A 23,873-nucleotide genomic window follows, 5' to 3' on the forward strand; every position below is an offset into this window, starting at 1 on the left:
ATACTGCTTAATCATATGATGAGCTGTCACGCCCATTTGGTGTTTGTATATTCGTAATGGATGGTCCCCTTACAGTCTGTTGGCTATGGGACACTCGTCTGTATAATAACATGTTTCTGTTCTATTTTGTGAAATAAACTTTCACTTTCACTTTCAATAAACTTTCACTCTCCCTTTCACATGTGCTACATTTGTCGAAATGCTTGGGGAAACATGTTCGTCGTGCCAGTTGCGAGTTTTGTATCTAAAGAAATTGTATTAACTCTTTCATTATTTCGAATTTCAGGCCGCTCGGAAGTGCTAGCGGCCCGAAACACTGCTTCAGAACTAATTCTACTTCCAGAAGAGGGGTCGTCTGTTTGGTGTTCTCAACAACAGGTGAAATTTATATGCGGGGTAGAGGCTCGAACTAAACTTACTAGGGCTGGTTTCTGAAAACATAAAAATGTAAAATAATAGATTCCAAAAAGCCCATTCATGAGAGGGCAATAGTTCTTTCCTCCAAGTGCGAACCTGTGCTTCCGGCAGTTATATCAAAAATACCGTGACAGGTTCGGTTTATTCAACTTTCTGTTCTAAGAACAATTTTTGTCGTTTTACTTGCCGTATTTTTTACGGTTTCACCACTCTGGCCATCAAAACATCGGACGCCGACCTCCCGACGGAAACATTAATGGAGGAGTTAAGTTCGTACTTTTGTGGCCAAGGAAATCGGAAAGGGAAAGAAACGTTAATGTCGTTTTTATTGTAGATGACGCTGAGCGATATCCGTCATAACGGCTTAAACAAAGCAAAAAACATTGCTGGCAATACTTTAAAGCAAAGGTGAACAAGATGTACTAACAGAATATAAAACGTTGCTGGTGGTACAGTGCCTGATATTTCGTTTGGAATTACGGTTAGAGTGTTTTCGGCAGTTGCGCCAAATTCTCAGCACGAGTGTTTTAAGTATGGGTCTTCCCAATCTATCAATTTGCGTAGCATTGCCGTGGCTATACTATTGCACTCCCAACCCAGCGGCCACCAAACCTCCTGATATCAACGTTCCCACAGATGGATTCAAGGTAAGACTAGTGAGGCACTACCATATTACATTTCCAATCTAGCAAAGCACAAATGTTTTGAGAGAGATTGAATCATTGCGTTTTCAATACTGTAATAAAACAAACAAAAGGAGTTGGCTGTGCTCTAAAACAAGCTTGACGCCACTAAATGGGCCAACACCTTAAAGGCAGTTAAAAATTTCACGTCTGCAAAATACCCTATCATTTATTTCCCGAACCACGTCGCTCAACACAATGCCCGTCTCGATAGCCAGCGCAGTATTACACGCTCTCGTCATTGTTTAACATTTACGACAAATTCACGCCTTCTCAGTCCGCGTCCGGAATCTTGAGTACCTGAATCCCTTAACCGTGGATACGGGAGCAGTAGCGAAGTGAATGAGGAGAGTAGAAGTAGAGTAGAAAAGAGCAGAAGAGTAGCAAAAGTAGAAGAGCGAATACAACGCTGAAATGTCTCTCACAATCACTGCACTTCCTGCAACTGCACTTCCTTCAACCACCACTGACAAGGCGCCTGCACAGAACCAACTTTATAACTGCTTGATGAAGCCTCCAAAAAAAGCGTGCTTATCGCCGTTGACAAATTAGACAATTATCAAGGAAAGCAAAACTCGCCGGAACTCCACTTGTTTCCACTAATAAACGTCGGTACCCTGTTGCCCAACGCCTGTCGCACGCACGCTGGCCACGACAAGTGTTTTGTGGTCCTAATCGCCAGCGGTTCCAAATTTCGGCCTCTTGCAGAAGCCCCGGCTGTAATACATTACGTCAAACAATTAAATGTTAAGCAGGTCCTATGATGCGACTATTGGCGCAATGGTCACAACATCACCAAACACGGCTTCCGCTACCGGAATGCTGGGGCCACGATGCCGGCATAACCGAAAGCTCAGTTCTAGAAACCATCCCTATGTTCGTCACCACGTTATAAGCGCAGCCTAGCAGCTGCATGCGCGTTTTTAGCATGACGCCATATAAATCATACTCAAGCTCGGTTCCCTTCCCTCCATGGAAAGCGGAATCGGATTTCTGCATACACAAATACATGTCGCAAGTATGCGCTTTGAGTTTTTGAGCGTCCAGAGTTTCAGGTGTATTAAAATTGCGGTATACGTGCTTGTCCGTGCGGACTAGTCATCCTCTGAAGCTGCAGCTTAGACTCAGAAGCCCTTGCATACGAGGAGACGAGGGGACTAACTTGAATACGATTTACACGGCCCTGTGGTAAAACCACGCAAGTAGCGGGCAAGATACCGATAACGTGGTGGTGCAGGTAGCGCTGTATTCTTTAGCGCAGCCATCAGCTCTGCGTACATTCTCTTTGTGCTCTTCTGATACCAGAAGCCAGTAGCTCTTGATGGTGAAGTTGACAGCACGGGGTCAGCCCGAAGCTTGGCTGCGCGTAATGGACGTTTACCCGTACAGCCACGTGTATTATGGCAAAGGCTGCACCGGGTGCCGATATATCTAGACGCCGTCGAAGTAAGAGGACTAAATACTAGTCTTTTGCGGGCCGGCGTGACGAAGGCCTTGAACGGATTATTAGTCTGTACCGCGATAGTGCCAGCGAGAAAATTAATTTTTTGACAGCTACCTTGGACGTCAATGGCAGATGCTAAAGTCTACATCAAAAAGTTGTAATATTTGACCTGTGGATGCAGCTTGTGAAAGGTTGGTTGCGTACGAGAGAGCGCACTTGCGTCTTCGGTGCGTTTTGTCGTGTTAATCAGCGTAGGCTTTCTTATAGTTGTAGTTACAAAGCACCATGTTGTTGTCACCATCGGTACAGCCTTCAGCCGCTCGAGACACTGACTGTGGCTTTGACTGCAGCAGGATGGGTGATGTCACTTAGTTGTATTTGGCGAAGACTGACAAAAGGCCGCCGTGCTGCGACAGCCACAGATTGGGGCATTGCGCCAGTGGCACAATTCTGGAGATAAGGGATAGTGGCCAACCAGGAGTTGGAAGAAATGGAATCGGCTTAGCTGAGCTAACCTTGGATATGCAAAGCTAAAGCTTGACTTAGTCTCTGTGGTTGAGTCTTGGTTTCGCTTGTTTAACCGTTAATGTAGCTGTGTTGCCAATGACGGCTCAAAGCCCTTCGCTCCCTTGCAACGCTTTCAGGAGGAGGGCCGGCCTCGCTTTTATTCTCGACGAACGCGGCGCAATATGAGTCACATCGGCCGAGACTTCGCAGTGGCGCATATTTGGGAAGCTGCCGATTTGTTCGGTTGCCGATCACCTGCGCGGCCGCACCGCCGCCACCGCAACGAGAGGGGCCGCGATTTGTGCAGAGGGGCCTCGTTCGCAGCGCTGACAGCAGGCCCGGCTAATCACGCGATGCGCTTCGAGGGGTGTGTTGCCGGGAGTGTGTCTCCGGTCAAATGGTTAACTTGCGCATTTTCCGCGAAACCGCTGGATTTAGTAAAGCTTTGTTTTAAAAGTACGTCGCCAACCGCTGCTGTTGCATGCACTATTAGAACAGATAAGGCGAAGTGTGTTCGGTAAACGTCCGCAAAGACAGTGGTTGCAGGGGTTATCGAGGAATGTTTGGCCGCCCCATTTGACTCCAGGTTTGATTATGTGAAGCGTCGCTTGTGCCGAGGGGAAGTGTGGGAAAGTCTACAGTTTACTTTTCCAGCTGAACTAGGAGATGGCAGGTTTATGATCCAAAGCACATGAGTGCGAAAGCGCCAAAGGTGTCGTAGGGAGGGGAGCTAAAACAGCTACGGAGAGGACACGGTCGCGCTGAACCGGAGAATTTTGCAGGCGATGGTGCAATAGAGAAGCACTGGGTGCGACTTTGCTGACCCAGAAAGGGGAGGGGCCGCGATGCTCAGGCATCCTTGAAGATGCACCAATGCACCTTCAATCGTTTTTCATCGACCGTTCTACTTTTCGGGGCTGAAAATAGAAATGTAGAAGTTACATAGGTATAATTTTGTATTTCCTGCGCTCAGCCTGTATTTCTAAACTCTCTGTCGCGCATTGATTTCAACTGCTTGGCCATCAAAGAATGCTTGCGAGGCTGTTGAACGTAACTGAAATCGTTTTGTCCTCTTCCTTATTTCCTGCGAATATTCAAATGCACACCAAATCCATGATACGAGATCAAGCACGGTGCTTTTTTTTATCTTCTTTATCCTCAAACATACCTTTCCGCCTGCTTTCGCTAACATGAACAAACTAGCGCATGCCTCAACTCCACCAAGCAATGTGCACATCTTTGGAACCATGCCTGGCTGTGTTAACAGCATAGTTGCCAATCTCAACGAAAAAAGCTCCAGCTTGAATCATTCAAACATGGTGATCGCACCATTGCAGCAGCGCAATTGTGCCTAAATGACAGGAACGGAGTAGTTATTGCCCTTCGTAAAATTGCTGAAGATCGTGAAAAAGCTCATGATGTGATTTGAAGTTACCCTGTTCGTCTAGCATCCAAAATTGTACGCCCGGGAGTATCTTGATAAAAATTAATGCACAGAACGTGAATATGTCTACGCCTAGTACTATACATTGTACATACACGCTTTCGGTGGTTTGTCTTGCCTACCTTAGAGTCGGTGGTGTGGCCTTCCACGCAGGCAATGAGCAAGCTTCCGGTACTTGTGGCAGCTTACGTATCGACGGACTGCCCGACGTTTCTCTGCCTTGACGCCAACCGCACGTCTTACGACCCCAGTGCAAAGCAATTGAGCTACACGTGGTACTTCGCGGGTCTCAACGGTACACGGAAGTGAGTCTCTAAATCTGCTGCGTTGGCATCTACCGGCCGTGATGGCAGGGGAACGAGCAACTGTACAGTTATTTACACAAAGAGACTAATTACAAATGTGTCACTGTTTATAAGCACAAGGTACTACCGCTATTACAAACGCAGTAGAGTTTTCAGTAGTAGTAGGGATGTAGCAGACAAAACGCGTTGTTTTTACGCGGGGGAGCAAACCTGGAGACGGTGTTCTAAACTGGCGTGTCCCCAAGAAAACTACATACACATATTTCCTTAATACAGTGTTTGAACCCTGCCACGCAACGAAAGTAGTTTTTTCAGGTATTCGCTGCCTGGTTACGATTGCGTGGTTGCTCGGCGTGGTAACTTCGGCAGCTGCATCAGCGTACTTTGTCTGACAGCCGCTGAAAACTAATATGCAGCGGTTTTAATTGAACTCTGCGAGTAAACCTCCGATATACATGCCTGGTTGTTTCATGAAAACACTTGGCGCGTTAAGGGGTAGAAATGTCTTCGAAAGCGCTTTCTAAGCGCGCTGGTTTACCTAATAGTGGTGGGAGCTGGCTACACAACGTATTCTCTCGCAATCGAGGTCAGTAAAATAGAGGGAGAAAGCAATGATTACTTCTGGCAAAACCAAAATAACTACATGTTGCGTCGTCGTGTATGGCACCAGCAACCGCGGGGTGGAAGTTGAGAAACACGTCAGAAGAGCAGTTCCTTCGACAGAGCTGTTGCTAGTACAGAACTGTTTTTCTGAATGATGGACCGGGTACACAATGTCGGCAGCCGGCTTTGTTGAAAAGCAGAGTCAGCCAACGGCCGTTCTGTGTATACGTGAACGAATTTCACGTTGTGTTGCGGCATTGGAAGCGCGAACCAGGCAGTGGTGAAGCAGAGTAGTCGATTGGCTGCAGGACAAGCTATCAGTATCGTTGTATCGGTAAACGCTGCGATGGGACACAGCCAGTCTCTTTCTTGTGATCGTAAGGCCAAAATAATTTGCAAGCTAGATGAATCGCCAGAGAATACCAGGGAATTTTGGTGAATTGTGGTACGTGATGTTTTTTTATTAGGTAGCGTCCATAAAAATACTGCTTGCGATTCCAGACGGCGGGGACCATTGCAAGACAACACATTTCTGCTACTGTATAGTTTCTGCCTGGTGTTGAGTGCGCAGCTTGTTTAGGCCGTAAAATGTCCGCCTACACATCCTATCTGCGCAAGAACCGCGCCGCCACCTAGACTACCCTTGACAGTGTGCATCATTTAGGCGCCACAGACAGTTGCGGAATAGTGCAGGAGGTCCAGTTAAAGGGACACTGAAGTGAATTTGTCAAGCTCCCGTTTTTGCTTGCACTGCGTAGACTGGCTGAAATTAGCACACTTTTCATCGTTTATCCGGTTGACAAATCGGTAATTATTTTACAAAGCGCGAAAGAAGAAAAACTACCATGCGCGGTTTGCGGCGGCCGCACCAACTAAGGCTGTGACGTTGAGAGGAGGAGCGCCGTGATTGGACGATGCGCAAGGTTAGCAATCACACAAGTTTCGGTTTCGGTTCTGTAAAACATAACCAATGGCTTTGTTGGATGGGCATTCTCAGTATCTCAGTAATCATCGTACCGCGCTTCTGCCATGTTGTCGGCTGTAAAATGCACAAGATAAGCCTCCCAGGACGGCTTGTAGTCGCAGCATTCACTAGCCGAGACCTACGCAGTGCATGAACGCCCTCCGCGTACCCGCAGACGCCCAAATGTCATGCGCTTTTCCCCCATATTTGGAGCTTGCCTCCCTCATGCCTGTATCGTAAAAAGCGTATTCGCACCAGGCCAAGGGTCTGTTCATTCTGGCCTGTGCCCACTGCCTGCAAGCAGTCGGTGCTTATGGCAACAGCACGCCAACGAGAACTCGCTAGCGCGCCAGTGCCAGCCTGCACGCGTTTTGTGAACTAGTTCGTGTAGCCATGAACGTTGCGGCCCCAAAAAAGGTGAACTCAATATAGAAAACATCGGCGGAAAACAAAAAAGTTAACTTACAGAAAAAAGCACGTACCCGCGGGGATTCGAACTCGTGACTCGCAAAATATTTGCGGCGAATTCCGAGCGCCCCAGACCGCTAGGCCACGGAGCTGGACGCGAATGCCTTGCTAATATAGGGTATATATTGTACAACCGGTTTACACTTTTATTTAGTTTTGGCATTTCAAGCCGCTTAGGTGACTATTTGTTGTACTGCGATCGTGCAGTAAGCGTCGCCCGAGTTTCCACAGTAGCTCACGTCTAGCAATTGCATTTCGTAGACGGAAAAGCGTTCGCAGATGCGTAGTCGTGCTGCTGACCGCTGTGCTTGTTCGCCCAGCGCAAAAAAGTGCTTCCCGCGCCCTAGTTTTACGCTGTACGGTAAAAATATCAGTTGATTTTATTTGCTTAGTACCTATATTGACTTCGCTGACTCTTCTCCCGCCTTCAAGAGGCCTTATATTTTCCTACTGGCGTACCAGTCAGCGAAGCGTCGCATGTGCAGCGCTTGTGTGAAGCGACCTTGACTTGGAGCTAGATACAGTGTACAAACAAACCAAGTAAAGAAAGGCACATTCTTCCATTCACAAACGTGTCCTGGCTTCGTTTCAACTAAGCGAACGAATTGCGACCAAGCAATTTTTTTTAACCTCCTTGATTGCGACGACCCGCCGGCGGCCGGCGGACGAAACGCTGGGCCGACTGACTGACTGACTCTGTCGGCCGGGGAGCCGTGCAGTAGCGCAGCCGTGGCGCAGCCAATTGCCAGCTCATCCCCTCCTGACGTCACACGAAAACGCCACAGAAAATGGGCGAGCGTAAAGAGAGGAGGACAGCGTTTTCGAATTAGTTTTTCTACTAAATAAAATCGCGTAAACGCGCCTAGAGTGGTCGAAACATGGCCTGGGGACTCCGGACTACAATTTGCGCTAGTAATCCCGCAATGTTTACATATCACTTCAGTGTCCCTTTAAGTAAGCGGCTACTTTTACGCCGGCATCTAAAGAAATGGAGTCACCTGTTGCAACAATGCAGTGGCAAAATGAACAATTTTCAAGGAATGTTTTAATAAACTGGCCGCAGTAGGAGTATAATTAAAAGGAATGAAGAGTATGCTTTGATGTGTGAGATGGCTGAAAACCACTGACTATAGCCACCTTCTGGAGATCGGGACGAATTCCACCCTGGTTGCCATGCGATGCGAGTACTTCTGCTTTCCGCCAGCCAAAGCGACGCTTGCTTAACAAGAAACTAAGGCACGTTCGGCGCGGGAATTCCTTGGTGGAGATGAATAGTATGATTTTGGGTCATTCATTGCTGCCGTGTTTATTCAACGTACTTTTGCAATCACCACGGCGACGTCAGCCCCCCACGCCTCGTCAGGGGAGAACACGTGCACCTGCCTGGCTAAAAAACTTCAGTTTGATTTACATACTTCTTTTAATTTGGCCTCCCGGCATGCACCCCACTCCTGGATTGCTGTTTTGTCGGCATCGCTTACAATTCCTTCGGTGTTTCGGACCCTTTAAACGGGCAGTCTCGGCTCGTTTAATCTAGTTAACCCTGGGATTTTGTGTTTGGGCATCCGAACGGCTTCACTGTTGGTTGCGTCATTTTATTTTACACGATATTCGATTATGAACTTTTTGGTGACGTGATTTTGTTAAAGCACGTCCTTTCTGGATGTGTTCTAGAATGTGAAGACGGGATAGTTGGTTCATAATCAGGGCAAAAGAATAGCTCACAGAAACAGAACGGAAGACAAAAAAGAGACAAATACGGGCGCCGCCCGTGTTTATTTCTTTCGTGTCTTTCGTTCCGTTTCTGTGAGATGTTTTTCATCTGGTTGTGTGCTGTGAGTAGTTGTTTCCCCATACAAATTGCGCGAGCCCCGTTTACGCATAGCAAAATTGTTTGTGCCATTTTTTGCAGCGTCATCGCAGGTGTCATTACCGGTACCGTGAAAAAGCTGTGTAAAATCACGTTATGAGCAGCTCCGCGCAAAGAAGCGGACATGTGCCTGTAGCACAAATCTTTGTTTGCATCATCAGGCCCTGATGCATTTGGTTCCCCGTTAGCGTTTTCATAGTGCTTTGCTAAACAACTTTTGGGCAGAAGTTATAGTTATACTAGTTGTACAGCTTTTACTTGAAAACGTTCACCAGTGGTCAGATTTTTTGACAAGAAACAGCCAATAGACGAGGACGAAAAAAGGAAATCCGAAATTCGACCGCGGTTTTTTGTCACAATTTGCAGAACCAAGTAACCTAAGTTCGAACCTTAGTTAGACCACAGGTTACCACTGACGAAAGCGATGAATAGAGAAATTTCGCGGAACACAGAAGTTGCATCAGTGGAAAATGTTTCATTCCAGAAAATCTACCCGTTTGGACATTCATTACGGAGATTTGTTGGACAAACCCTGGTACTACATTGATGGAGGTGAGATAAATGTTGTGACCTAGGTACTTGCAACTTTAAGTACCGTGTTTACCCGAGTTTCCTGGCAAAAAAAAACGAAAAAACTTGTACCTCCGATTGTAACGCGCACGGGACTTTGTGACCCAGACAAACGAATGCGAGAGAAACGGGCGATTTATTGCCCGAAGTAATCTCACTCATCTCACTCCTCGTCGCTCTCCGCTGACCACAACATCTCGGCCCCGGTGCCTTCAAGCGCGTTCGCGATGCCACGCTTCTGAACGAACGTTCAACCATGGTCGATGAGATCGTGGCCCACGCCTCGCACGCCCATCCAGAGAGCTTCTCCAGAGGTGTACGCTTCAGCTGACCGCTCGTTTTGAACGCGTGAGAGCCGCTGCTGCCATTGCTGTTATCAAGCGCGCACATGAAACGATTTGACGATTCGTGTGAGTGCCAATAGAAAAGCCTAGGCGCCTAGGCTTGCTGCGTCCGAAAAATCGTTGCTAAAAGCTTTCGCGCCATCTTGAGATGGCGATGGCAATGGGTGGGACGAAATTTCCGCTGTTTCGGCAGTTTCGGTTTTGTATCCGATTATAACGCGCATGCGATTTTTCGGCCTATTTTTTCGGGAAAAAAGTGCGCGTTAGAATCGGGTAAATACGGTACAACATGCTGAGGTCACAGGCAATCCCTTTAAGAGTGCCCCAGGCAACCAGGGATCATCTCAGCCCATTCAAAATAGCCCAGCATTGTTTTTGTTCTAGTCCTCTATTATTCAAGGGAAGGTGATGCGGCCAAAGTAGGGGTTGGCGAAGGAAGGGAAACAGGAGTAGCCCCCCTGACAGCCGTGGGCCCAGACGGAATGCCAGTGGAACTGATTAACCTGCTTGGACCTAAAAGTAAAGAATCGTTTATGAGGGCTATGGATAAGCTGATACATACCAAATACCAGAGGACTGGCTAGAAAGTAGGATGAATTTAATATATAAAGGCAGAGGCAACAATGCCACTATTGATTCATACAGACCACTTACAGTAACGTCAGTGGTGTATAGATTCGTAATGCAGGCAATAAAATCAGAATTTCAAGCATGGATGGAAGAAAATGAAATACTTGGGGAACTGCAGAATGGATATATACAAGACAGGCCATTGGCTGATTTATTTGTTTGTGATAACGCATTGCATTGAAATTGCGAAAACGCAGAATAGACCATTATGGATTACGTTCTTGGACATTAGAGGAGCACATGACAACGTAAACAGAGAACTGCTGCGGAGAACGCTGAAAATTCAGGGATTAGATGACGAGTTATTACAGTTCCTTAGAGCAATCTATAAATACAATAGAGTGCACCTTACTTGGGAAGGACAGAAATGCGCCCAGCAGGTCAACATCCATCGGGGACTGAAACAGGGATGCCCTTTGAGCCCAATACTGTTCATGCTTTACATGACAGGGTTAGAAAAGAAATTGGAATAAAGTCAAGTGGGGTTCAGGCTAACGCATATGCTGTAAGGCAAAGTGGTAGAACAGCGTAAGTGATACAACAGCCCAAAGGCAAAGTGATACAACAGCCCAAAAAAGATCTACAGTGTTCGTCGTAATCATGGTAACACTTGCTCGGTATGAGATGGACACGTCATGGGGTACGCTGATTGAAGGTGATGTCCAGTGATTATCACTTACAAAAAAATGAAAGAAGCTCCCACTGATAGCAAGAATGATGGAGTAAACTTTGTTGCAGCAGCGAAGAAGAAGCAAATCGGCAGCAATCGTGGACTCAACCCTTCGTGATGGTAGTGAAGATTGCGTACAGCTTTGCTTCCTTGAAGTCTTACGCGTTAGTGTGAGCTGCCTTTATTTTTGTTACGCAGTTACAGGACAAGTACCGTGTATCACGGTAGATGAAGCTATGATGTACCGCCTCGTAAGGAGGGCAAATTTACCCGGGCTACGCCCAATTCCATCCTTCGTCTTCTCCAGAGTCGTGTTAGCAGGACGCAGTTTATTAGTGCCAACTTATAAATCCTCCTACAATGTCATGTTACAAAAGATGGCACCAGGCGATGTCCGGCTGGTTCAATATAACAACGGGTCTAAAACATTGCAATATTTGTTGGTGCTCATTAATAGTTTGTTAAACCCCGGAGTTCTAAACAAAAAGATATTTCTACCATTTGTCCATAGATTGACGCCTCCGGTAGCCATGGGGTATAGAAAACTCTCGAAAACGACTCCAATCACCGGAAAAGTTTGTTTCTCTATGTGTCATGAATAACTGTCAGGCAAATTCTGTAAAACAATTATTAGCTGGTGGGGGATCCGTGTCACTACAAAAACGCCGTGCACTGTCCCATCACATTGCGTGCGAGCTACGCGAACGCATAAAAGTTCAATTGAATTGAACCTATCACAGTGCAGTTGTGCCTAATTAGGAATTTCGTCCTAGTGTCAACACATGGGGGGTTACCGGAGGTCCATAAAACCCGGCCGAAACTATTCTGAATTAAATCTTGCGACGTTGGGGTGGGGAAACTAGCGTAGAGCCATGGCAAGTTGTATCTGAGTAGCAGTCATGGAAAGCCAGCAGTCTGTTTTGAAAAGCTTTACAAGATAACAAATGACATGAGCTCCCAAAGGATGAAACATGGCAAAAACACCGCAGCTAGTGAGAGGACGCCAAGGAAGGAGGATGCAGGACCAGCGCTACTCCTGCGTCGTTCTTCATTGGCGTCCTGTATCAAGCTGCGCTATTTTAACCATGTTTCCTTGCTTCAACCAACTAGCCTGCATTCAAGCGCTGATTCCCAAGGGAGGCGTGTCATTACTGCACATGTTGCGTGCTATACCCCCGGCAAGCGGTCGAGATATGCGAACGCCGTAAAAGTGAATTTATTTAACGAAATCTCCACTGCAATAATTACATTGGCTTCGATAGCGGAAAGGAAGATCTTCAGTGGTTGGGCATAAAAAAAAACAAATAGTAATAATTTTCTATTTCAACAGTACTTCAACACCAGGGATATTTGGTGCGTGGACGAATATCAGTTTAATAGCTTGGCTGTGTCAATGCAACCTCCATGTCACATTATTACAGCTACAAAGGGCGCCTATATCTCTCGTCGTGGTACATATTACACACATGTCCACAACGAGACAACTCAGAGCAGACCAGGAACAGCACAATTGCCATACACAAAATACATGTAATCTTAACGGATACCGAAATTTACACATTGCATGGTTTTAGCAAGCTGGATGCTAAGCAGTCATCACGCTAAGTTTTATTACATTATCTTCTTATCTTTGCCTTCTCTTACCCTCTGCATAGCCCAGCGAACATTTATCCCAGCCGTTAGCCAGAATACGCGTTGGTGAGAGATTTAAAGAGAACGCCTTAATAGCGTATTGTACCATAAATTCGCCATCGGCTCTTGACGAAAATAATAAAACATGACATCGCAGAATACAAAAAAGAAATTTAATTTAGCTGAAAAGCAAATAAGTAAAGAAAATTCGTCACGGTGACAGCTTGCAGGGTAACGTATTGCGTGGCCGCCTATGTAGACAGATTGATTGTTTTAGGCGCAAAAAATACCCGCGTATCTGCGCACATCGCTGAAAATGTCGTCAAAGGACGGAATTCGTCTCCAGTCCCAACCACGCAAAGGCTATGTTCGCTTTCCCGCGCTGCTGTTGCGCCCGGCACCTGCCGTCCCGCTCCTACCACAATAAGCGCATTGTAGGTGGGTTGCAGTCAATTCAATTTCGCCGCGTCCCCATCGCTCTTTCGCGATCTAATGGAACCATTTGTTACTCTTGGACTTTTTGGAACGCCGCCCTGTAGGACGCGACACGCGTACCCCTTGCAGTTTTACAGCAAAGCTGTAAATGGCAAGCATCCAGCAGATCGTCTCCGGTCCCAGAGCGATGTAGACAGGAATCGCTAGCGAGCGTAGCGCCACGTTGCGGAGCCCACTCAAATCCCCGGAATCGTAAAACTGCGCGCCACACCCCCGGGGCATGGAAAAAATCATACAAAATTAAAAAGGTCCTAGGGACATCATAGAGCATGCGCCGTGATTACCATACCCGCGCTATAATAAATTTCTACCCACGATTCCGGTCTGTTTTGTAGCGTAAGCTACACTGGCCGAGGTTGAGCAGTTTCGCGTGTGCTGTGAAGGGCCGTTCTGCGCGTGCGCGAGGGGCAGTGACTGGACAGGTCTGGACTTTAAGTTAATAACCAAGAACAATGCTCGATCGCAAATTACAAACAAACGTGTTTTGCTTCGTGCACCCCTTGGACTACGACCCAGTCAAACCTCACGTTGAGGCTCGGCACCGCAGCTTTGCTGGCCATCCCTCTTCACGGGGTGGAAGGGCTCTGAATTTTTTAAGTCAAAAATTGTCGAACGTGTATTTTGTACGTGCCAATGCAGAAATCAAGCATCCATTTATTTTTTTCATTAGGAGACGACTACAAATACCACTTATGTAGTGGTGTTTTGCGTCAAATAGGCCCAATGTTTTTTTTTTTTGCTCGAGCATGTTAACAAGTATCACTACGGTACGATATTTAGTAGTTTGCAAATGTTTGGCTTATAGAAGTGTCTACTTCAAGAATTCGTTTACCTTTTGGTGGGCGCTTCAATCGAGGGAGAGACAGATAGTCAAATGTTTCCGTTTATGTAGCCCAAGAAAGGCTATCTTATTTAAATTTTGATCGGCAAACACCTCCGCAGCTATGTAAATTTCGTATACATAAGCCTACCACAACCCTTGCGTGAGCTGGTAATGGCGCGTGGTAAAGTACCTAGCCACTATTGCGTCCACATTAGTCATACCATTTGATCTTAGCGCACGTTCATTTTGAATAAAATACGGGCCTAGGTTTCCCTCTTTTTCAAGACGCTGTACCAGAAGTGGCTGATCTCATTATTCTGACGTGATGACGTGCTTTTGTAGATTCTAACACATACTGAATATTGTTTGTGTTTCAGACAGTTGTCACAACTACACCTCTATGGTCGCCTACAGCGATTATAGCACTTGCCTGGTCGGCGTAATTCCTTTCCCACCTGACAACCGTAAGCTCCTTTTCTTACGCTAAATTTCGGCGCAGATAATCACATGAGAAACTTTGCCCGGTTTTTTGACGGCATGTAAAATTATTGAATAAAACATGAAAACTTTATTACACGTACCGCGATAATTTACAAAAATTGATCATAAATTCAATGTTCTTTCGAGGGTATGAAAGTACCAGGCATGTTTTCCTGTGTTAACCAGGATTAGGATCCAATAGACACAGGTGAAGAGGGGCCTCATTAAGTAGCCTCACACAACTCATTCCGCAAAAACCCTGTCATCCTAGAAACCCGTGACCGGAAAAGGCAGGTTAACCATGAATTCAGGAATGCGTTTCAATGCCCGTGCCTTACCAAAAATTACAAAGACAAGGAATTGCTGCACAGCCAGCACGCCAAGCAGCAGCAAAGAACGCAGCAGAGAAGCGAAGTAGGTGACGGAGAAAGCCGGGGCTAAGACACGCGGCGCAGACGTGGCCGGGAGAATCATATCATCGCCACCGTGATCATCACCATCATCATCATCATAATCATCACCACCACCACCACCAGCCTACCTACGCCAGCTGCAGGGCAAAGGCCTCTCCAATAGATCTCCAATTATCGGGGTCCTGTGCTAACTGCGACCATTTTATCTTCGCAAACTTGTTGATCTCATCTGCCCATCTAACCTTCGGCTGCCCCCTACCACGCTCGCCTTCTCTGGGGATCCACTCTGTTGCCCTGCATGACTGCCGGTTGTCTTTCCTTCGCATACAATGCCCTGACCACACCCATTTCTTGTTCTTAATTTCTAATATGTCCTTAACACGCGTTTGTTCTATGACCCATCCAACTGTCCTCCTGCCTTCAATATTAAACCTGTCATCTTCCGTTCCATTGCTCGCTACGTCGTCCTCAATTGAAGTTGAACACTTTTAGTGAGCCTCCAAGTTTCTCCCCCGTAGGTGAGTACCGGTAAGATGCAGCTGTCATAACAATCTTCTTCAGGGGCAATGGTAAACTGTAATTTATTATCTGAGAATACCTGCCAAATGCACTCCACCCCATTCCTATCCTTCTAATTATCTCTGCCTCGTGGTTGGGATCCGGGGTGACAGCTTGGGCTAAGGAGCACTTAGCACTTAAAATTCGCTTAGCACTTCCACCGCCTCGCCACCAATTCAAACCACTGTGCTCTCCTTGGGTTATTGAGCACAACTTTAGTTTTCTGCATAATAATTTTCAGGCCCACGGTTCTTCTCTGCTTGTCCAGCGCCGTAAGCATGCTTTGCGATTCGTCCCCCGAGTTACTTAGCAAGGCAACGTCATCAGCAAATCTGAGGTTACTGAGGTATCCTCCATTAACCCTTACTGCCACCTGTTCCCAATCCAATCTTCTGAATACTTCTTGTAAACATGCTGTGAATAACATTGGAGAGATTGTGTCTCCTTGTCTGACGCCCTTCCTTATAGGTATCTTACTGCTCCCCTTATGAAGGGCGATGATAGCTGTAGACACATTGTAGATATCCTCCAGTATTCTTACGTAATGCTCGTCTACACTCTGTTTCCGCAATGCCTAAATGACTGCTGAGGTTCCGAACGAGTCAAATGCTTTCTCATAATCTATGAAGGCTATATATTGGGGTTAAGTTAATGCGCGCAATTCTTTACCACCTGATTGATCGGGTGAATATGGTCCATTGTTCGATAGCCTTTACGGAACCCTGCTTGTTCTTTCGGCTGACTGAAACCTAAGGTTTCAGAAATTCGGTTACCGATTATCATGGTCAGTACCACGGGGCAAGATAAACACGAGCACCGACTTCGCTCTCTCCTGCGGGTCCTTAATGTCCATTACTCGCGGAGCACAACGTAGATGGCGTAGCGAATGGGCCGCCGGCTGAGCGGGCGGCATTCCCCGTGCGCCGGCGGGTGCGTTGGCGGGACGCATTCTGTCGGCGTTTATCCTCTGCTTCGACGACAGTAGTTCTGGGCACGGAGTGCTTTGGGCCTGGCGCCACTTCGCGTTCATTGCGCTCCTCCTTCGCACGGCTTGATGAACTTGTTCGACAGCACCTTCTGGGTAATCCAGACCCGAAGGAAGTGAGTGGTCGTACGGCAATGATACGTTAAGGATTGGTTTGCATGGCGGGAAAACAAAATGTAGAGCCCACCTATAGACATATGGCTGCTATACAAACACTACCTTTTGCGCAGTGCTTGCCGAAAATGCGACTCCGTTTTGTAAATTTGTGAACACCAATTCGGCAGTGTTTTAACAGGTTTTACAAAAGGCGAAAGGAGCAAGTGGTTCTGATCACTAGCGATTATAAAAGTTCCCTCAGCTTTCTCGCCGTTCGCCAACTTACGTCCAACACAGTGTGCCTAGAACACGGACCGGCACTCGCACGCTCATCAGAAAATAACAGAAACGCGATAAAATCACCCGCGACTGCTCGCGACGTAGTAATTTGCTCAGGATCGAGGCCCTGACAGTGCGGTCTTTTCACAAGCCTTCATTTCGCCATATTTGAATTCGTCCGGACCCTATATCTCTGTGGCGATGACTCGCCGAAAAAAAAGGTTTGGCGAGCCGGTTGTTTTGCTGGTCAGCCGCTTAAAGAAAACACAAACGCCGGGAACCCTGGTAGGACCAAAATTGCAGCCATACAAATCTCAGCATTTTATTTGGAGTCCACGGCGTTATCGACGAGATAACACGACCGTAGAGCGACAGTGAACGTTGGGCGGTAAGTTGCGGCATGAGTTACAATGAAGGTTGCGTTTGATATTCTTAAGTGCCTTATCAAGCTGACAGTGTTTTTGTATACTCATTACAACAGGGCAGCCGTCCAATTCAGCCATTGGAACAGAAATGTGTGTACCATTGACGTTTGCCGATGGCGACTCCGGGCGACCCTTGTAAGCGTTATTTCTGCGCAGAAGCAGCATAAATAATTAAGCACGCGGACGGAGAGCGGGCCGACAACAGAGGGTAATGTTTGCGCTGCATCGATCTGTCGTAAGCAGAATGACGCTAGACGGCATGTTGTGGCGTTTCGTATTACTCTTGCTCATTGTTTGGTGCTTCTGAAGTCGTCGCCGTTCAGTTGCGTCTTACATCTGCTGGGTTAGTAAAATATTTTTAGCGGGTCTTCATAATCTCAGAATAAACGCCCCTTGATACCGAATAAGCGATCGCCATGTATGCGGTGGCGTGCGATTATCTGCGCCGTCTATTCCGGCTGCGCAGGCGTGTTTAAAATTCCGCGCGTGCAGGAATTCCTCCTGCTTAGTAGGACAGGCATACGACAGACGTCGCTGCAAAAGAAAAGATGCCTCTGGGGAGAGCGAAGAAGGGAAGAGCCATGAACAGAGGCACAGCGACGAGAGGGCGAACGAAGGAGGAAGAGAGCAAAGGAAAAGCTGGGTGGCCGGCGGCGCGGGGACGTTATCGGCCCGAGCAAATTATTTTTTCTGGGCCACTTACGGCGCTCCTCTATATCTTGCTCCGTGATCAGTACCTTGTAAACGACTTACAGTAAGCTTACCTTCATGTCACTCAACCTTTCTTGTGGATTAAGATGATGTTAGCGTTCTTCCAAGATTCCGGTGCACTCGCGGTCATTAGGCATCGAGTATACAGGTTTGCCAGTTTTTCTAATACAGTTTGCCGCCGTCTTTCAAGAAATCTTCTGTTATCTGATCCGCACCAGTTGCTTTGCCACCTCGCATTTCTTTCAAAGCCTTCCTTACTCTTTTTGTCGGAACGGATGGGATGTCTACCTCCTCTGAACTGCTTCCACATTCTGTATTATCCTGGACGTCGCGACTACTATACAGATCTCTATAGAACTTCTCCGCTACTATAACTATTTTATCGATCTTTATGATCACATTGCTTTGTTTGTCTTTAAGTGCATACATCCAATTTTTCCCCATGCCTAGACGCATCTTCACTGATTTCAGGCTGCCTCCGTTCTTTACAGCATGCTCGATCTTCTCCATAATATACTTCACTATGACAGCTGTCTTACGCTGATTGATTAACTCTGAAAGCTCCGCTAGTTCTATTTTGTCAGTTGGGGTGCAGAGTGTAATGCCTCGCCGTTTCCTAATTAAAGGGACCCTGAAGTGAATTTGGCAAGCTCCCGTTTTTGCTTGCGCTGCGTAGACTACCTCAAATTAGCACACTTTTCAACGTTCATCCGGTAGATAAGTCAGTAATTATTTTATGAAGCTCAAAAGAAGACAAACTACCATGCGCGGTCCGCGGCGGCCGCACCAACTAAAGGCTCTGACGTCGGGAGGAGGTGGACCGTGATTGGACGATGTCCAAGATTTGCATTCAAGCAAGTTTCGGTTTCGGTTCCGTAAAACAACATGCTTGGCATCCGATTGCATCGTTGGATGGGCATTCTCGATATCTGAATAACCGCCATACTGCGCTTCCGCCACGTTGTCGGCTGTAAAATGCCCAAGAAAAGCCTCCCAGGAGGGCTTGAAATTGTAGCAGTCACTGGGCGAGGCCTACACAGTGGATGAAGGCCCTCCGCGTCACCGCAGACGCTCAAATGCTATGTGCTTTTGCCCCATATTTCGAGCAAGCCTCACTGAGGCCTGTATCGTAAAAAGCGAGTTCGCGCCAGGCCAAGGGTCTGCTGATTCTGGCCTGTGCCCACTGCCCACAAGCAGTCGGTGCTTATGGTAATAGCACGCCAACGAGAACTCCCTAGTGCGTCAGTGTCAGCCTGCACGCGTTCTGTGAACTAGTTCGTGGAGCAGTGAACATTATGGCTCAAAAATGGTGAACTCAGTATAGAAGAGATCGTCCGAAAACCAAAAATGAACTCACCAAAAAAAATGTACTCTCGGGGATTCGCACTGGCGAATTGCAAAATAACACATCGAGCGCTCCAGACCACTCGGCAACGCGCCAATCGCTGCCAGCGGTGGATCGCTGCCAGCAATCGCTGCCAGCATTTCAAGCAGCTTAGGTGACTATTGTGGCATTGCACTCGTGCAGTAAGCGTCCCCCAAATTTACACAATACCTCACGTCTAGCAATTGCATTTTTTAGACGGAAAAGCGTTTCCAGATGTGTGGTCGTGCTGCTGACCGCTGTGCTTGTTCACCCAGCACAAAAAAAGTGCTTCCTGCTCTCTAGTTTTACGCTGTACGATAAAAGTTTCAGTCGGTTTTATTTCCTTAGTAGATATGTTAACTTCGCTGACCCTTGTCGCGCCTTTAAGTGGCTTTATATTATCGTACTGGTGTGGCAGTCAGCGAAGCGTCGCATGTGTGCTTGTGCAGCGCTTCTGTTGAGCCACCTTGAATTGTGGCTTGATACAGTGTACAAACTAACAAAGTAAAGAAAGTCAGATTCTCCTATTCACAAACATGTCACCGCTTAATTTCAACTGAGCAAACGAATTGCGACGACCCCTCGGCTGCCGGCGGACTAAACGCTGGGACGTCTGACTCTGTCGGAAGGTTGGCGAGTCGTACAGTACCGAAGTCAACCCAAGTCATTTCCTTCTGACGTCGCACGAAAGGGCCGCAGAAAAAGGGCGAGGATGCAGATAGGAGGACAGCATTTTTGAATTGGGTTTTTTACTAAATAAATCCGCCCAAACGCACTCAGACTGGTCGAAACACTGCGTTTGGTCTTCGGACTACAATTTGCGACAGTAATCTGGCAATGTTTACGAATCACTTCAGTGTCCCTTTAAATCTTTCGTCTTCTGGGAGAGGTTACCAGTACCCTGTCTCGCCATCATACCTCCGACTTCTCTTGCACACTCTGTGATACTGCGTGTAAGAGTTTCGCTTGATTCCTGTGCCAGAAACTCCCCTTCATCGGTTAGAACTGAATATCGGTTCTGCAAAATGATTGTGAATTCTTCAACCTTCCGTCAGATCGACTTCTTCCGTATTAGCATGTTGCTGTTCCTCCTCGAATCTAGCGTACTTGGAGAAAATACCATACGGTGGTCACTACACTTCACCCTTCCGAGCACTTTCACATCCTGCACGACACCAGGGTTACCGCATACTATAAAGTCAATTTCATTTTTATGCTGCCAATTAGGGCTCCTCCAAGACGACTTACGGCACTGCCGTTTTCAGAAGAAGGTATTCATGTTCCATATATTCTTCCGTTCGACGAACTCGACTAGTAAGTCCCATTTGTTATGACTATAGCTCCCAACTACCTTGTCTCCAGCCTGCTTCTTACCTATATTGGCATTGGATTCTCCAATAACTACAGTATACTGGGCTTTTACTTTGGCATTTGCCGAATTCACAACTTCATGGAAGCGTTTCACTACTTGTTCGTCGTAGCTGGATGTGGGCGCGTAGCCCTGCACTCCTTGAGCTTGTACCTCTTATTGAGCCTAATTACAAGACCTGCTGCGCTTTCGTTAATGCTATAGTATTCTTCTATGTTGCCAGCTATGCTTTTATTGACTAGAAATCTCACTCCAAGTTCTCTTCTGTCCACTAGACCATGCTAACATAGCACTTGTCCATTTTTCAGCACTGTAAGGGCATCACCTGTCCTGCTCACTTTGCTAAGCCGTATTACACCACACTTATTGCGCTGTGATTCCTACAACAACACCTTTAGACTCACCTCGCTGAAACTCGTGTTCAACGCTGCCAGCTTGAGATTCCAACGGCGGCCAGGCCGGATCCACAGATTCTTGGCACCCTCTGCTGCGACGCAGGTGTGACCGTCGCCGTGGTCAGTTGCTTCGCGGCCACTGAAACTGAGGGCCGTGGGTTAACTGGCGCATTCACGGGAAATTGTGGCTATTACTACGCCCGGATGGCCAATCCTTCTCTGGTGACAGAGGGCGTTACCGGCAATGGTCACCGGGATCACGCCACACTCCAGGCCTCATTCTAAAATTGCATCAACACGCGGCCTTTTTTAATCCGGTAGGAATTGTGCTGCACCGGGATTCGAACCACTCTTCGAACCACAGGCGGGTGTTCTACCTCCACGCCACCGCGGGATCATCATCATCATCTTCTTCTTCTTTTTCTTCTACCCGGCAATCCAGCTCCCGAAAAACCTAGGATAGGGATCGGGGTGTCTTTAGCAAATTCATTAATTTCCGCAAAACGACAGGATATACCATCACAGTTTCATTGCATGATTAGGGGCACTTTTAGTCGTAGTTTAGTACAGCTACAGCTGGAGGAGGCCATATTGTTTTTGGCACGAACGGAACCAAAGATCCTGCAATGACTGGATCAAAGCGAGCACTGTCTGAAGGTTGCTCTTGGTCGTGCCAGATCCCATTGACGCGAGATGCGACCGCAAGGCTGCAGAGGGAGAACCAGAAGTAAACTCTTAAACGTTTTCGCTGGGATTAACAGACCCCCACGTTCAGTGACAATCAGAGCTCGCACGTCTAAAGATCACCAAGAATTACTGCGTAAATAACAATTATTTACGAAACGAAGTGAACTTGGTTATAAAAATGGCAGCATATTCACTCCGTGGATGATGGCGAGAGTGCGGAGTACGGGTACTCGAAATGACATACAAGTTGCGCCCCGAGTGACATCTGATTTGCGCCCCGACCGTCATTCTATTTCAGTGGTGTGTTGTAGTTTGATTATTCCCTAAATGAAACTGCAACTCACTGCTCAAATAGGATTTCGCTTGATTTTCGCTTGATGATGGTGTGCGCACGGATGGACGGGGACGGACATCGGGAGGTCCTAAGGTACTCCGCCGCACCGGTACAGGTAAGGGAGTAAGCCGTTTGACTCTCGGGTACTAACTCACGGTCGTAGCAGAATGGGTAAGACGACTGACACAAACTCTGTCTGGTCTACCAGACACACGCTCGAATCCTGCCGGTTCCTGTGTGAATTTTGGCGATTGTAAAAGCTATGCGCACGGACGTGGAGGTCTATATTCCGCACCTAGAACCCGGGTTGTCGCCAACGACTGAATGTATGGAAACGCTTTCAGCTTACGTTTTAAGCTTTGCACACTACACTGAGAGAATAACGCAAACTTGAAAACAATTTTTTTTTCATTTTCATAATCATGCTTGCAACACATTTCACAGTGCAGAGCTCTTGCTTCAGAAATTACCTGCCGCGGTGGGGCAGTGGCTAAGGCATTGTTGAGCTGACCCCACGTGCGCGGGGTCGGTACCTGCCGCTGTGGCAACTTTTCAGATAGAGGGGTGAACGAATAAAATCGGTGTGCTGCGATTTCGGTGGACTTTACAGATTCCCAGGTGATGAAAATTTATCCGGAGTCCTCCACTAGGGCGCGCAATATAGACTATCCGTAGCTCCAGCACACGAAACTCCCGAAATTAATCTTGAAATTTTTCTCCAGAAGTTTCACGCTAGGCAGAATGTTGGAATGGTGAAGTTCTCCGGCAATCATCTGATGGTTCTTTGCACCTTACAGGGCCACCTGTTTCTTCCTTGTATCTGCCTTCCTTCCAAGCCATCAGTGGTTGCTCCTTTATTGTGTACGGTGACTTTAAAATCCTGGTGGTTGTTTCTGTTCCCGTTACACGCACGCCGTATTCCAACTATTGGGCGCCTTATCCAAATAATATACGCCAGGCTAAGCGCTATATGACCGAATTGTTTCCAATCTTGCAGGCTCTTCTGTAAAATCCGTGTGATGCTCAAAACGGGGCCTCTGTCATAGAAAAGGCAGGTTTTAAAAACATGAAAGAACAACATATTTGGGAATGTTAATCCACTCATGTTTCAATGTGCGAGAAGTTCCCTAAAATTTCAGCTAAAGTGCACGAAGCTCCTTTCGTTAGGTTGCATTGTTGAGAATTAGCTGACAATCTTCCGTAGACCCTTGTACTTGGTCCCCATGCACGCACTGCCAAAGGTTCCGCAAAGAACAATTCTAAAGGCATAACGGGCGCACTTCGCCATTAATTGCCGCTGCCGCGTCCGGGTACACCATAAAAAATTAATAACATAGTGAAACAAATGCAATGAATGCTGTCATTCTCATAAGGAAGAAAACCTACCCAATCTGAATCAATGGTTTTGAAGAGCGACAGTGCAAAACAGAACGAAACCAGAAAACAACTCGCTGTTTCCGTCGTGTATCTCAGCATATGTGGTCCCTCCATTTCAAAATTGTGTAGTATCAGAAAATCTGGAATGTCTTTTGTTTCCCTCCAGTGTGCGTGTTGTGGACGAAACCGTCGCTGGCAAACACCATTCCGAAGAAGTGTATGGACGCCTTTCACGACACCTGCGGTCAAGGACACCTTACGTACGGCAACAACCTTTGCTCCGGAAGTTGAATGACTAGAGACGAAGGCGGGAATTGTACTGAAATAAACTGCGTCTTAGAGTGGAGTCCACTTTGAATTTTTGTTCTTTATGCTACCTATTCTGCGGCATGCACGTCCTACTGCTTTGTTACATTACAAAGAGTCGAAGACAGATTTTTACTTGTTATTCACGGCACTAATTGTAGGCCTCACCTACCCCGCACAACATTTACAGTTTTACAGTACCCGCATTAAAATACTTACCAAC

General features: G+C 47.0%; 1 protein-coding gene across 1 annotated transcript; it reads left to right on the forward strand.

The window, feature by feature from the left end:
• Window positions 1-827: 827 nt before the first annotated feature.
• On the forward strand, window positions 828-23,668 carry LOC144157647 (uncharacterized). Its single transcript, XM_077688465.1, has 5 exons — window positions 828-1,064; window positions 4,649-4,800; window positions 9,190-9,257; window positions 14,247-14,333; window positions 23,511-23,668. Exons 1-5 carry the CDS (start codon window positions 951-953, stop codon window positions 23,633-23,635), a joined length of 546 nt encoding a protein of 181 aa, XP_077544591.1. The 5' UTR covers window positions 828-950; the 3' UTR covers window positions 23,636-23,668.
• Window positions 23,669-23,873: the final 205 nt, after the last annotated feature.

Source organism: Haemaphysalis longicornis, unplaced genomic scaffold, assembly GCF_048455015.1.
Source record: "Haemaphysalis longicornis isolate Haplotype H1 unplaced genomic scaffold, Haemaphysalis longicornis Haplotype H1 scaffold_10, whole genome shotgun sequence".
Lineage (NCBI taxonomy): Eukaryota > Metazoa > Arthropoda > Arachnida > Ixodida > Ixodidae > Haemaphysalis > Haemaphysalis longicornis.